The 15,150-nt window shown below is 43.9% G+C and overlaps 1 protein-coding gene across 3 annotated transcripts in view; it reads left to right on the forward strand.

Annotated features, from left to right (window-relative positions):
* Nucleotides 1–15,150, forward strand: part of FMN2 (formin 2) — a 262,967-nt gene that overhangs the window by 97,524 nt on the left and 150,293 nt on the right. For all 3 annotated transcript variants that reach the window (XR_012243937.1, XM_073627509.1, XM_073627510.1), the window contains exon 9: nucleotides 2,375–2,466. Coding sequence is in view for 2 of the 3 variants with exons in the window: in XM_073627509.1 (XP_073483610.1) it covers nucleotides 2,375–2,466 (92 nt within the window). In the remaining variant the exon portion in view is untranslated. The remainder of the gene's footprint in view (nucleotides 1–2,374; nucleotides 2,467–15,150) is intronic.

Here is a 15,150-nt window from a genome sequence, read left to right on the forward strand (position 1 = left end):
TGTAGTGTTACACCAGATTTTGCCCTCTCTAGTTTTAGTAAATGAACCCCAGTAAGGTTTGAAGCCAAAATCAGGCACATGATACATGTCACTACTGGCCTTATTTAATATAGTTATAGGCTAATTGTCTAGTGCCATCCCCGCCTATCCCTGCTAACTTGCTATCCTAAAGCCTAGTACACATGGCTGAATGTCAGCCAGCATTGGCCAGTTCAATAGAAAATGGCCGACATTCAGCCCATGTGTATAGCAGCCGGTCCAACAAAAGCCGGCCGTTCAGTCGGCTTTTGTCGAAGGGTCATGACTGAAAAAGGTCTGGCGATCGGCATTGGATCAGCTGACCGGAGTGTTCTGGCGGGGGAGCCATCAGCCTTTCAGAATACAATAGCTCAGCAGGGGAAATCACTGTACTAAGATCAGATTGTTAGTACAGTGGCACTGACCTGAGTTGTCAGGTTTTTTTTCGTTCAATCTGCTGGGAATAAACAGAAAAAAATAGTGGCGTGTACGAGGCTTTAGTATCACCTTAACAAGTTCAGAAGTTATGGCCACTAGGTTGTGGACAAGGAGTTTGTTCACTATGCGGCAGTACACCAAGAACCAACAGCTAAAATGTTGCCCAACACTACTAGCAGTTAGGTTCGTAGATGTACAGACCCAGTGTGAGAAATGACCCACTATACCATCAACGGAAATATTAAAACAGTGCAGGGACAGCAACAGTGTGGACTGCCTTGGCAGAGAAGGGCATTAGTTTGAATCTTTTTTTATACACAACAATAGTTACCGTAATTGAAAGTCAGCAACAAGATTTATGGATAATTGTGTCAGCTGGCACCTAGTCAAACTGCACTTAGGAATTAGAACATAAGCATACTTTTTTATTTGCACTAACAGTTAATATTTAAGATTACGTTTTTGTGGGGACTAGCTCCTTCTAAGTCTAAGCAGTACTGCTTAGACCAAGGGGGGGGGGGGGGGGGGACCCCCATAAGCTCATGTTACAAAATAGTTTTTGTTGTTTTAGCTAGGTATGAGTGTAATTATATTCCCTGTGTTGTTGTTTTTTGCCTTACCTTGTTAGTATGGGCTCACAGGTTGTAGCTGCAGTTTGCAGTGTTATGACCGATCAAATTCCTTATGTCCATTTATTGCTGCAGGTAGCCTGTCTCTATTCAACAGAGGGACAAGCAACTTGTTGTTCTGGGTCATAATTTCCAATGCTTGCCTCACCATTTCTTCTGTGTTGCATCACAAATGTGTGAGAGCTAATGTGATAAAACACATATCTTCCATGATGGTGAGATATGTGTTATTTGCTCGGCCTGTATCAGATGTACTTTGTTTTAAAGGGGTTGTAAACCCTTGTGTTTTTTCACCTTAATGCATCCTATGCATTAAGGTGAAAAAAAAAACTTCTGGCGGTGACCGCCCCCCCCCCCCCCCCCCCATTTTAATTACCTGAGCCCTGCAATTCCCTCAGCGGAGACGTGCTCTTCCTCTCTGCATGGGGTGTCGGCTCTTGGTTGGATAGATTGATAGCAGCGCAGCCTTTGGCTCCCACTGCTGTCAATCAAATCCAATGACGCGGGCACCGGGGGCGGGGCCGAGTCCAGCATTCATGTCTATTGACGCAAATGCTGGACTCGGGAGCATGCCCACATGGTAACCCCCCGGGAGAGTGCTTCTCCTAGGGGGTTATCTGATGAGAGGAGGAGCCACGAGAGCTGCAGAGGAACCCCAGAAGAGGATGATCTGGACCACTCTGTGCAAAACGAGTTGCACAGTGGAGGTAAGTATGACATTTTTGTTATTTAAAAAAATAAATAAATAGGAAGGTTTACAATCACTTTAAGCTTTCACCTGCAGAACACTAGACTGAGAAAATGATTGCAGGATATGTAGTTTCCTCACATGAAATATCGGTTCTCAGACTACAGAGAGAGGTCATGCATTAACCTGTGCATTGCCATGCTGCTATCTCACATTTGAACACAAACAAAAACATCAGACACTGGGATGTGAAAATGTACACTACTATAGGTTGTGCATACCAAACGACTAATGGCACCGTGAAACTACATGATCAATGGAGACCTTATGCAGGTGGAAATCACAAGGTACAGAAAGGAAGGGTTATAATGCCATTAACCGTTGGTGCAAATAAAAAAAGTATCATGGACAGTACTCCAATGTGTTGTTGCAAGTGAACAAATACCACTACAATCATCTTAAGCTCAGGAGAATTGAAACTCGTTGTTAAAAACAAGTTACATATGATGTACAGGATGTAAGATATATAAAAAAGTGAGTGAGATAACTTTGACTTAGCTTAATTTCCTGTCATAGTAATGTGCTGTTTTTGCATCAACAGAGAGCTGTATCAGAAGAACAGGAGAAGATTGAAAAACATATCAAATCTTCAAAAAATAAGGAACATTCAAAACCCCTGGACAAACCTGAGCAGTAAGAAGCAGTTTAGTTTATTTTTGGCTATGTGGTAGTAAACAGAACATTACAAAGTAGATGAAGTATTCATTTATTTTGACATAATATAACACAGAGAATAACTTGGCAATTCATATGTAGCACTGTGGGTGAAGAAGACAGTAGGACTAAATGAAGAATGACATCTTTGTTTCTCTCCAGAAGTAATAGATCAGATTTGGTCTGTGTGGGTCTATTCTCTGTTTGAAAAATAAAGCTGTAATTCAAAGGAAAACATTTCACAACAAAGTGAAAATAATAGCAGGCATCCTAAGAACTTCTGCACATAGGCATTTATATATAATACATTTTAAATACGTTTGAAACATGTTTTAAATCTTCTTAAGTGCTTGGTTTGTAAATGTACACTCCAGTCAGAACCGAAAATTCAGCCAATAAATGCACAAATAAAGCACAGCTACAGGTGTGTTAAAAATAATAACAGTGTGTATAAAACGGAAAATTGTATACTCACCTTTCCGTAATTTTCCTTTCCTGACGCATCTTCATGGCAACAGACACACTGGTTGTGACTCCGCCCCCACAACCTGACAGGATTGGTTAAATATTAATTTGAAGGAAAGGCACCCCACCTCGTTCTCTGTAACTATCACCTAAAGAAGGGTGGGATGCTGTGTGCTGCCATGAAGATGCGTCAGGAAAGGAAAATTACGGAAAGGTGAGTATACAATTTTCCGTTTTCCTGATGCATCATGGCAGCACACACTGGGAAATAACTCGCCAGTCGGGTGGGTAAAAGGAAAAAAGTAACATTTATTAAGTCATATAGCAGTAGAATTGGCCCGAATAACGAATCTTCTGAAATCTACTGGAGATAATTGGGCCGAGTCCACCCTATAGTGGGACATGAAAGTGTGCCTGGAGGACCAGGTCGCTGCCCTGCAGATTGTTTCCGGTGAAAGCCTGCAGTATGCTGCCCATGAAGCTGCCACTGCCCTTGTTGAGTGAGCTCTAATGCCTCCAGGTATCGGTAGATTTTGAATGCCGTAGGTTTTCTTGATTGACTTGACCAGCCATGATGCGATGGTGCGAGATGACGCCATGTGACCTTTTCTACTTCCATGAGGAACCACCAATAGATTGTTTGTTCTCCTAAAGGAAACTGAGGCTGTCAGGTAGTTGCTAATGGAAGATTTTACATCCAAGGCATGTGGTTGCCCCTGATCGTCAGAAGAGACTGGAAGATATATCTGGCTGTAATGGAAGGATGTTGCCACCTTCAGAATAAAGTGGTCTGAAGGTTTCAATACTACCCTATCTGGGTAAAAAAGCATGTAGGGTTCTGTAATCATTAACACTTGCATCTCTGAGACTCTCTTCGCTGAAGTGATGGCGATGAGAAATGTTAATTTTAGCGTTAAGTTTCACAGAGAGATAGAGTCGGCTGGGTGAAAGGGAGAATTTGAAAGTGCGTTCTGGACTACTGATAACTCCCATGCTGGACACGTTGGTCTTCTTGGAGGTCTAATTTTCACACATGCCCTCATAAACTATATCAGAAGAGGATGAGATGCCCATCTGAAGCCCGTCTTTGCAGATAAGGCTGACACCTGCACTTTAAGGGTACTTGAACTTAAACCTCTATTTAGGCCTGTTTGAAGAAATTCTATCTCTGGAGATAGTGGATCCCAGTTATTTTGTTGAGCCATGGATGAGAATCCCTCCCATATTTTGTCGTAGGTGGTGTTAGTCGTACCCTTCCTAGCCTGAAGTAATGTAGAAACGACTTCCTGAGAACAGCCCTGTTCTAGGAGCCTATTCTTCTCAATCTCCATGCCATTAGGTGTAATCTCTCCGGAGCCGGATGGAAGAACTGCCCCTGGTAAAGTAGATCCTGAGTGACCGGGAGTGGTAGTGGGTCCTCTAGACTGAGCAGCAGCAAGGTCGTGAACCACGGTCTCCTCGGCCAGAATGGAATTACTGCTATTACTAATGCTGATGACTTCCCGAGTCTGGAAAGGAACCTCGCGATTAGCGGAGTCGGTGGAAATATATACCCCAGACGAAAGTTCCATGGATGAAGAAGGCAGTCTACTCCCTCTGCTGATGGAAATGCTCTGGCACTTGGTGTTTGTAGGTGTTGCGGCCAGATCGATATCCAGGGTTCCCCAAGTTTTGGTCAGAAGACTGAAGACTTGGTTGTTCAGAGACCATTCGTTGTTTCACAGGAACTCCCTGCTCAAACAATCAGCTAGTAGGTTCTGAGCTGCCGGAACATACACAGCTCGTAGGTCCATCAGGAAGAGTTGAGCCCATTCTAAGATTGGACGAACTTCCTCCAGTAATGTCTTGCTTCTGGTGCCCCCTTGCCTCTGAATGTACGCAACAGCAACTTTGTTGTCCATTCGAATTAGTTTGCTCTTCCCCTTCAGGGATGATCTGAAGGATAGTAGGGCCTAAAAGGCTGCTCTTAGCTCTAGAATATTCAACACCAAGCCTTGCGCTTGGAATTGCCATTGACCCTGGGCTGCTTGGTTCCGGTAGTGAGCCCCCCATCCTTCCTGGCTGGCATCTGAAGTGATCACTTCTGGCTCTGGGGGAACTATGGGTCTGTGATTCCTGAGGTTGATGACATGCATCCACCACCAAATTGACTGTTTCGCACCCTTGCGAATGGAAATTGTCTGAAGCATTGATGCTCCATCCCACTGAGTGAGAAATGAGGTTTGCAGTGTTCTCATTAGCCATTGTGCCCATTGGATCATTGGCAGAGTGGCTGACATGGAACCCAGAATGCTCAAACGGGCTCTGGCCGGAAGGAATGATTGTGTCATTAACCTCCTTATCTTCCGGATTAATGGAGCTACCTTCTCCAGAGGTAATTGGACCTTGTTTGATAGGGTATCCAACTCTGCCCCTAGAAAGACCATGTTCTGTGTGGGCTGCAGGTTCCTCTTTTTCCAGTTGATCAATCAACCGAAACTCTGGAGTGTGGAGATTAGTATGTTGCTATGATGAATCAAGGCTTCTTGACTGTCTGCTAGGAGTAGGATATCATCCAGATAGTGATGCAGCCTCAGGCCTTTCTCCCTTAGAAATGCAATCACAGGGAGTAGGGTTTTGGTAAAGGTCCTGGGTGCAGAAGAGATGCCGAATGGTAGGCACTGAAATTGGAAGTGCTGGTGATCGGTTGAAAAGCGTAGATATCTCTGAAAAGCAGGGTGTATAGGCACGTGTAGGTAGGCGTCCAATAAGTCTACGGATAGCATCCAGTCTCCTAAGTTTATTGCCAACAGAATTGACTGGAGGCTTTCCATCTTGAAGGCCTCGATCTGGATTTTTCTATTGAGACTCTTTAGATCCATCACGGGACGCAAATCTCCAGTTTTCTTCTTTACTAGAAATAGGTGGGAGTAATGACCCAACCCTCTTTGAGATGGTGGCACCTCCAGGATTGCTCCCTTTTGTACTAATTCTAGCACATATTTGAGCAGTACCTTTCTCTTTTCTGGGGATGACGGTAGGCTTCTCACAGGAAGGATGGGCATACCCTCAAAAAGATTTCTGGTGTTCCCCTCCCGGGGTGGACTTAGATTTTTGGAGCCTCAAAAAGGAAGACTGAGGATTCCTCCAGGTTCTTTTGAACTCTCTCCCCAGCCTATATGTCTTTGCCTCTCTGTACCTTTCCGGAAGGTTACGTTTGTAGAAAGGACCTTTCTGTGGTTTCGGTCTGTTGGAAGGGATCAATCCCGATTTTCCTCCAGTCACTTTAGAGATTGTTGAATCCAACTTTGATCCGAAAAGATTAACTCCGTCATAAGGGATCTTGCATCAGTTGGTTTTTGATGCTGCGTCCGCTACCCATGGTTTGAGCCATAGAGCTCTCCTTGCCATGACTGATGCCCGCATAGCCCTTGCAGAAGATCTGATAACATCGACTGAGGCTTTAGCCACAAAGTCACCTGCCAGCTTCAGCTCTTGAAGGGAACTAATGATCTTCTCTTGGTCACCCCCTCACGTATAGATTTCTCTATATTGACGGACCATCCGGAAATCGCCTTACCGACTGCTGCTGCAGCGACTGCTGGCCTACATGCTCCTCCTGCCGTACAGTATGCTTTTTTCAAGTCTAGGTCAATTTTACGGTCTAGGACATCACGGAAGGTTACTGCATCCTCTATTGGTAAGGTCTATGAACACAGAAGGCAGCAAAAACAGCTCACAGGATACCAAACACTAAGCCAGTATAAGATGATACTCCCACAGCCACACAGGTTCCGGCTCTGCACGATAAGTAGATAATGAATCAAAGAGCTCTGGATGGCCACACTACCATGAAAAAAAACACCTTTATTTCATTAATGAAATAAAGGTGCTTTTTTTCACGGTAGTGCGGCCATCCAGAGCTCTTCGATTCATTATCTATCTATTGGTAAGGTGACGTGTCTTGCGAGACGCATCAAAGAGGCATCAACAACAGGTGGATGAATCAGTGGATTCACATTAGGCTCCTTCAGGGGATAAAGTTCCACCAGCCTATTATTGAGGTTAGATCTTTTGTCTGATCTTTCCCACTTATCTTTAATGAGGTCCTCCAATTCTTCTATAAAAGGGAAGGATTACGGCTCTTTCTTTAGATCTGGAAAATACTTCCTGATTTTGCGGGGAGCTTCCTTAGCTTCCTCCCACCCTATGGCCTCCTTCACTGATCTTACGAGGGGCTCGACCAGGGTAAAATCAAAACCTGTAGACATCTCTGGGTCTTCAGTCTCCGAAGATGACTCCGGATCCACAGAAGGAGTGGGAGCTACGGAAGACAAGCTTGGGCCTGCTCTGTCTGTCTCAGGGGGCTGATGTCCCAGGATAGATTCCCGTACAGATTCCCTGATGAGTTTGGTTACTTCCTTTGCGTCTGACTCCTTCTCCCTGGTAGCTTCATTAAAGCATGTGCGGCAGGCTAATTTGTCTGGCAAAGCAAGAGCCCCGCACACCCAGCAATCGTTTGCTGCAGGGCGGGTGTGATAGCTCCTATGACGGGGTGATGATGACCTCCTCTGATGTGAGCGGCTATGCCGTGAATGGTGATGACGAGATGATGACCTTAAGTGGCTCCTCCTAGACCTCCTATGGCTTGAGGCATGGTTTGAGTGACCCTGATGTCTGGAATTCGCTGATCTTGACCTGGAGGAGCTGCCAAAAAAATAGCAGCATTAGCGGTCATGCACTCTTTTTCCTCTTCAGTACTTACCATAATAAGGGACACCTCTTACCTCACAAGCTGAGGGTGGTCTGCTTGGGCAGTGGTCTCCATGAACAGTGAGCAGTTAATAGTATCTGGAACAGAAAGGCGGATAAGGATAGTGTAGATAGAAAAAATAGAGAACAGGTGAAAGAATGCCTGCAGGACAGTAAGGTGCAGGTTGGGGACTTACCTGAGACTGGGCTGGCAGCAAGGATCAAAGAATCCAAAGGAAAGTGTTGCTGTAGCCCTCAGTAAAACTGTCCAAAATTTTAGGATTTTTAAAATTGGTGCCTCCGTCGCGCCTGAAATGACGCAGCCGCGATCAGTCGGCACCCGCGCCATTTTGGAAATGAGCAAAACGATCTGTCTGAACGCCTCACTTCCTCCGGTGCATGCACAGAATGCCAGAACGAACGCGGCCGCCATGATGGAGAGGCACAGCCTCCAGGGGAACTATAGAGCCCAGCATGACCAGAAAATAGGAAATAAAGCAAAACTTACAGTATCTGGGTGCAGAAATCAAGGTAGGAGACCACTGCAAATAAATAAACTTCTTTAAAGCTTGTATATGCCAGATGATGTGCCTCCGAGACCACCAGATTGGGGTTTCTCTCCGTAAAGGCTCCTTTAGAGACTGCACAGGAGAGACTTCCAGCCAGGAGAGGCTTAACCTGGTGGGGCGAATGCGGTAAGAGGTAGGAAGTCCAACTTCAATCTTGTCAGGTGAGGATAAAAAAAGAGAATGAGGCGGGGTGCCTTTCCTTCAAATTTATAGTTAACCAATCCTGTCAGGTTGTGGGGGCGGAGTCACAACCAGTGTGTGAGCTGCCATGATGCGTCAGGAAAAGTGAGTCAGGAGAAGTGAGTAAGGCCTCGTACACACGATACGAAAATCAGAAGGGAAAAATTCGTAAGACGAGCTGTCTGTGGATTTTTGGAGCGTTAGTACGGTGCTTTCGACAGCCAATTTGACTTTTTTGTCAGACAAAAGCTGGATGTGCAGGCTAGAAAATTTTTGTCGGATGTGAACTCAACGTCTGATTTTCGGATGGTCACTACAGAAATCTGTCACACAAAAGTCGAAAGTACAAACACGCATGCTCGGAATCAAGGAACGTCTGGGAAGAGTTTGATCTTGTAATCTAGAATTAACATTCGTAACGCGGCAATTGATGAAATGTCAAAATTCTCATCTTCTTTAATGGGATAATAATGAAGCTGCTTTGCTGGTTATACTGATGTACTTATGCCAAACTTATTTTAAAAGGCATAACAACTGGTCAGACGGGGCGGAGTTTGCTTACAATAGTGTCTTGAATTCTGCTTCCCGATTGTCCCCGTTTATGGCGAACTATGGTTTCAACCTTCCATGTTGCCTGACTCGTTTGTTCCGCAGAGTATTCCTGCGTTAGAGGAGCAACTCCGTGGTCTTCGTTCCACTTGGGCACAAGTCCAGATGGCTTTGCGACATGCTAATGATAGGTACAGACTCCATGTTGACTGCAGACGCCTGACTGAGCCTTCCTACCAGGTTGGGGACAGGGTTTGGCTGTCATCTCGCAACCTCTGACTTCGTGTTCCCTCTCTGAAGTTCGCACCTCAGTTTATTGGGCCTTTCCATATTCTTTGCAGGATTAAGCCAGTGGCTTACGCATTAGACCTTCCTTCTAATATGCCTTTGGTCTGCAACCGCTTTACCACCTCGGTGCCTCCTCCATACGCTCCATGGTTCTCAACCTGTCCAGGGTGAGGACGAGGCACCGAGGTGGTAAAGTGGTTGCAGACCAAAAGTTTTAATAAGGAGACATGAACCTACGGGAGTCAACAATGGACTGTACTTCATACGCCTCATGGTTCTCAACCTGTACAGGGTGAGAAGTGCAGTCCATTGTTGAATCCTGTAGGTTCTGTGGGCGCATACAGTACTTGGTGCATTGGAAAGGGTACGGTCCGGAGGAGCGCTCTTGGGTCTCATCCTCGGACGTACATGCCCCTGTCCTCCCCAGTGATTTCCATAGACATTTTCCCCTCAAGCCTGGTGGTTCTCCGAGGGGGAGGGGTCATTGAGGAGGGGGTACTGTCAGGGCTGGGGTCAGCCCTTCCTTCTCAAAGCTGGCCGCTCACCTGTCGGCTAATTGCCAGCTCCTTTCTCTCCACAGTGACTCACCTGTTGATGATATCCTGCTCGTCAGTCCTGCCTACTTAAGCCGTACAGCCCAGATGATCTGCCTTCGCTTTGGTCACATCTCTAGAGACGCTCTCCTGTGTTCCTGTTAAAGACTTGCTTGGCTGACATTCCTTCAAGCTCCAGATCCTGCTTGCTGTTTTACTACGCTCATCTCTGGCTCCCTGACATTTTGGCTTGCCAGACTATCCGTTTTGGTTCCTGAACTCTGGCTGTTTTGACTACGTTTTCTCGATTTACCTTTTTATTATTATTATTATTAAACAAGTGTGATTTAATTGTACTTCTGTTTCAGTCTGATTCATGGTTTCTGACAAACGTCTGTATAGTCCCTATACAGACTCCTATGTCATTCATTACAGTGCAGTTTAGGATGCAGAGAAAGGGCCTGTCTTAGTCTTTTTTCTCTGTCTCTAAAAGGAGACATTAGGGGTCTGATGTCTCTCCAAAGCCCCCCCAAAAAATGTAAAAAATATTTTTTTTAAATTGTACCTGTTAAATAATGACAAAATAAAATTGTAAAAAAGAATAAAAATAAAAAAACATTGCAAGGGTAGTCTTAGACAAGCGTCTAAATCTCCCTTGCTTTTGAAGCCGATCAGTGTTCAGATCGCGCTCCAGAGGCTACTGACAGGCAGTGAGAAAGTGATGCAATGCCTCCTTACCACCTGTTTTAACCACCTTTTTGGTGACAAATGCTGCAGCAAATGCTTGCATTGCATGCAGTTGTGGGGCGTTTGTGGCACTTCTCTACTGGCCTGAATGTGTAGTGTCCGGAAGGAGGCATCACTACAAGTCAGGCCAACTTTCCCGCGGACATGAAGCATCGCGTCCACAGCATGTAAACACCCCCATCAATTGCAGCTTAACCGCACATTTTTGCCACCCCCCAACCGCAAGTGTAAACAAGGCCTAAAGCCTCATTCATGCGGGGCATACTACAGTCAGGCAGTGTTTAGCTGCACAGGGATGCACATGTGTTCCGTTCATCCCCATGCAGTCCATCCCAGCAGCAGCTGCACGGGAATGCACAGGTGTTCTGTGCATTCCTGTGCAGGCAGTCCCATCCATATCAATTAGGATGCAACAGAGCTCTCAGTAAAACTTTAACCTGGTGATCCTGCCTGTGACACACATCCTGTCCTAGGTGCTAGTTGGCGGGGTCTTTTATACACTGAAAGCTGTAAGTGAAAAATGAAAACCTTCAGATTTTTTGAGAAATTTGGATATTTACATGTTTGCGTACGTTCGATTTTCACCATTTTGAGAAAAAGCACAATTTAAAAATATTTGTTATTTATTAACTCAATACAGGTTAAGCTTTTATATTTAGCAGGAATTTTGTAAAATTGGCTGTGTTTTTATCTGCTAACCGCTTTAGCCCCGGAGGATTTGGCTGCTCAATGACCAGAGCACTTTTAAAATTTGGCACTGCGCTGCTTTAACTGGTAATTGCGCGGTCATGCAATGCTGTACTCAAACAAAATTTGCGTCCTTTTTTTCCCACAAATAGAGCTTTATTTTGATGGTATTTGATTGCTTCTGCGTCTTTAATTTTTTGCGATACTTTTTGTTATAAAAAAATCCAATAAACTCAATTTTCGTCATACATTTAGGCCAAAATGTATTCAGCCACGTGTCTTTGGAAAAAAAATGTCAATAAGCGTATATTTATTGGTTTGCGCAAAATTTATAGCATCTACAAACTAGGGTACATTTTCTGGAGTTTACGCAGCTTTTAATATGATCTCATTTCTTGAGGTGCTAAAATGGCAGGGCAGTACAAACCCCCCCCCCCCCCCCAAATGGCCCCATTTTGGAAAGTAGACACCCCAAGGAAATTGCTGAGAGGCATGTTGAGCCCATTTAATTTGATTTTTTTGTCACATTTTTTGTCATAAGTGATTGAAAAATGACAAAAAAAAAAAAACCATTACACAAAGTTGTCACTAAATGATATATTGCTCAAACGTGCCATGGTTATATGTGGGATTACACCCCAAAATACATTCTGCTGCTTCTCTTGAGTATGGGGATACCTCATGTGTGAGAGTTTTTGAGTGCCTAGCCACGTACAGGACCCCGAAATCCAAGCACCTCCTTCAGGATTTCTAAGGGCGCAAATTTTTGATTTCACTCCTCACTACCTATCACAGTTTTGAAGGCCATAAAATGCCAAGATAGCACAACCCCCTCCCAAATGACCACAATTTGGAAAGTAGAAACCCCAAGCTATTTGATTATAGGCATGTTGAGTCCATGGAATATTTTATATTTTGCCACAAGTTGCGGGAAAATTACAAATTTTGTTTTTTGGGGTTTTTTTGCACAAAGTTGTCACTAAATGATATATTGCTTAAACATGCCATGGGCATATGTGAAATTACACCCCAAAATACATTCTGCTGCTTCTCCTGAGTACAGGGATACCACATATGTGAGACTTTTTGGGAGCCTAGCCATGTACAGGACCCTGAAAACCAATCACCGCCTTCAGGCTTTCTAAGGGCGTAAAATGGTGATTTCACTTCTTCACTACCTATCACAGTTTCGGAGGCCATGAAATGCCAAGATAGCACAACACCCCCCCAAAATTACCCCATTTTTGAAAGAAGACAGTTCAAGTTATTTGCTGAGAGGCATGTTGAGTCCATGAAATATTTTATATTTTGCCACAAGTTTCGAGAAAATTACAATTTTTTTTTTTTACACAAAGTTGTCACTAAATGATATATTGTTCAAACATGGCACGGTTATATGTGGAATTACACCCCAAAATACATTCTGCTGCTTCACCTGAGTATGGGGATACCACATGTAAGAGACTTTTTGGCAGTCTAACCGCGTACAGGACCCCGAAAACCAATTACCGCCTTCAGGCTTTCTAAGGGCGTACATTTTTGATTTCACTCCTCACTACCTATCACAGTTTCGGAGGCCATGAAATGCCCAGATAGCACAACCCCCCCCCCCCCCAAATGACCCCATTTTGGAAAGTAGACACCCCAAGCTATTTGCTGAGAGGCATTTTAAGTATTTTGCAGATCTCGCTTTTTGTCACAAAGGTTTGAAACTTGAAAAAAAAGAAAAAAAGTACATTTTTCTTTTCTTTCTTCATTTTCAAAAATGAATGAGAGCTGCAAAATACTCAACATGCCTCTTAGCAAATACCCTGGGGTGTCTGCTTTCCAAAATGGGGTAATTTGGGGGGGGGGGGTTGTGCTATCTGGACATTTCAGGGCCTCCGTAACTGTGATAGGTATTGAGGAGTAAAATCACAATTTAATTAAAAAGGTTTTTGGGGTCCTGTACGTGGCTAGGCTCCCAAAAATTGTCACACAAGTGGTATCTCCATACTCAGGAGAAGCAGTAGAATGTATTTTGGTGTAATTCCACATATAACCATGCCATGTTTGAAAAATATATCATTTAGTGACAACTTTGTGTAAAAAAAAAAAAAAAAATGTAATTTTCCTGAAACTTGTGGCAAAATATCAAATATTCCATGGACACAACATGCCTCTCAGCAAAAAGCTTGAAGTGTCTTCTTTCCAAAATGTGGTAATTTGGGGGAGGGGGGTTGTGCTATCTTGACATTTCAGGGGCTCTGAAACTGTGATAGAGAGGAAGTGAAATCACCAATATTTTTTTTTTTTGCTAGAAAATTACTTTGAACCCCCAAACATTATATATATATATTTAAAGCAAAGGCCCTACAGATTAAAATGGTGGGTGTTGCAACTTTTTTTTCTCACAGTATTTGCGCATCGATTTTTCGAACGCATTTTTTATTTTTTTTTAAAAAACACTTTTTTTAATTTTAATGCACTAAAACACACTATATTGCCCAAATGTTTGATGAAATAAAAAAGATGATCTTATGCCGAGTACATGGATAACAAACACGACACGCTTTAAAATTGCTCACAAACGTGCAGCGGCGACAAACTACATACATTTTTAAAAGCTTTTAAAAAGCTTTATAGGTTACCACTTTAGATTTACAGAGGAGGTCTACTGCTAAAATTACTGCCCTCGATCTGTCCTTCACGGTGATACCTCACATGCATGGTGCAATTGCTGTTTACATATGACACCAGCATGACACACTTGTGTTTGCCTTTGCGCGTGAGCATGGGGGGACAGGGGTGTTTTTTAAATTTTTTTATTTTTCATTATTTATTTTGCTTTTTTGTTTTATTTTGAAACTGTTCCTTTCATTTTTTTTTAATCATTTTTTTTGTTATCTCAGGGAATGTAAATATCCCCTATGACAGCAATAGGTAGTGACAGGTACTCTTTTTTGAAAAAATTGGGGTCTATTAGACCCTAGATCTCTCCTCTGCCCTCAAAGCATCTGACTGCACCAAGAACGGTGTGATTAAATGCTTTCCCAATTTCCCAATGGCGCTGTTTATATCCGGTGAAACCTAAGTCATGAAATGCTCGTAGCTTCCGGTTTCTTAGGCCATAGAGATGATTGGAGCCATTCTGGTCTCTGATCAGCTCTATGATCAGCTGGCAGAACCACCGGCTGCATTCTCAGGTTCCCCGTTAGGACAGGAGAGCCCAAGGAAACCGTGCAAGATGGTGGGAGGGGGGGACGTTCCCTCACTCTGCTTGTAAAAGCAGTCTAGAGCAGTGTTTCTCAACCTTTTTACCTTGGAGGAACCCCTGGCAAAATGTTTGAGATCTCGAGGAACCCCTGAAATAATGTTCACATCTACAGCTCACGGCACATTAGTATGATCAGTGAGCTGTTGATAACAAAAATAATTTGTAGAAGTAGCATTAAATAAAAGAATAAATATTAAAACGTACCTATTTAATGTGAAACTTGTGCTTTCTTTTTCTGCAGAGCTGATCCATTTAGGGGACATTACATGGGGCAGAGCACATTACAGGGGACATTACATGGGACAGGGGACATGACAGGGGACATTACATGGGACAGGGGACATGACAGGGGACATTACATGGGACAGAGGACATGACAGGGGACATTACATGGGACAGGGGACATGACAGGGGACATTACATGGGACAGGGCACATTACATGGGACAGGGGACGTGACAGGGGACATTACATGAGACATGACAGGGGACATTACATGGGACAGGGCACATTACATGGGACAGGGGACATGACAGGGGACATTACATGGGACAGGGCACATTACATGGGACAGAGGACATGACAGTGGACATTACATGGGACAGGGGACATTACATGGGGCAGAACACATTACATGGGACAGGGCACATGACAGGGCA

The sequence above is a fragment of the Aquarana catesbeiana genome, linkage group LG04 (genome assembly GCF_042186555.1).
Source record: "Aquarana catesbeiana isolate 2022-GZ linkage group LG04, ASM4218655v1, whole genome shotgun sequence".
In the NCBI taxonomy this organism is placed as follows: Eukaryota; Metazoa; Chordata; class Amphibia; order Anura; family Ranidae; genus Aquarana; species Aquarana catesbeiana.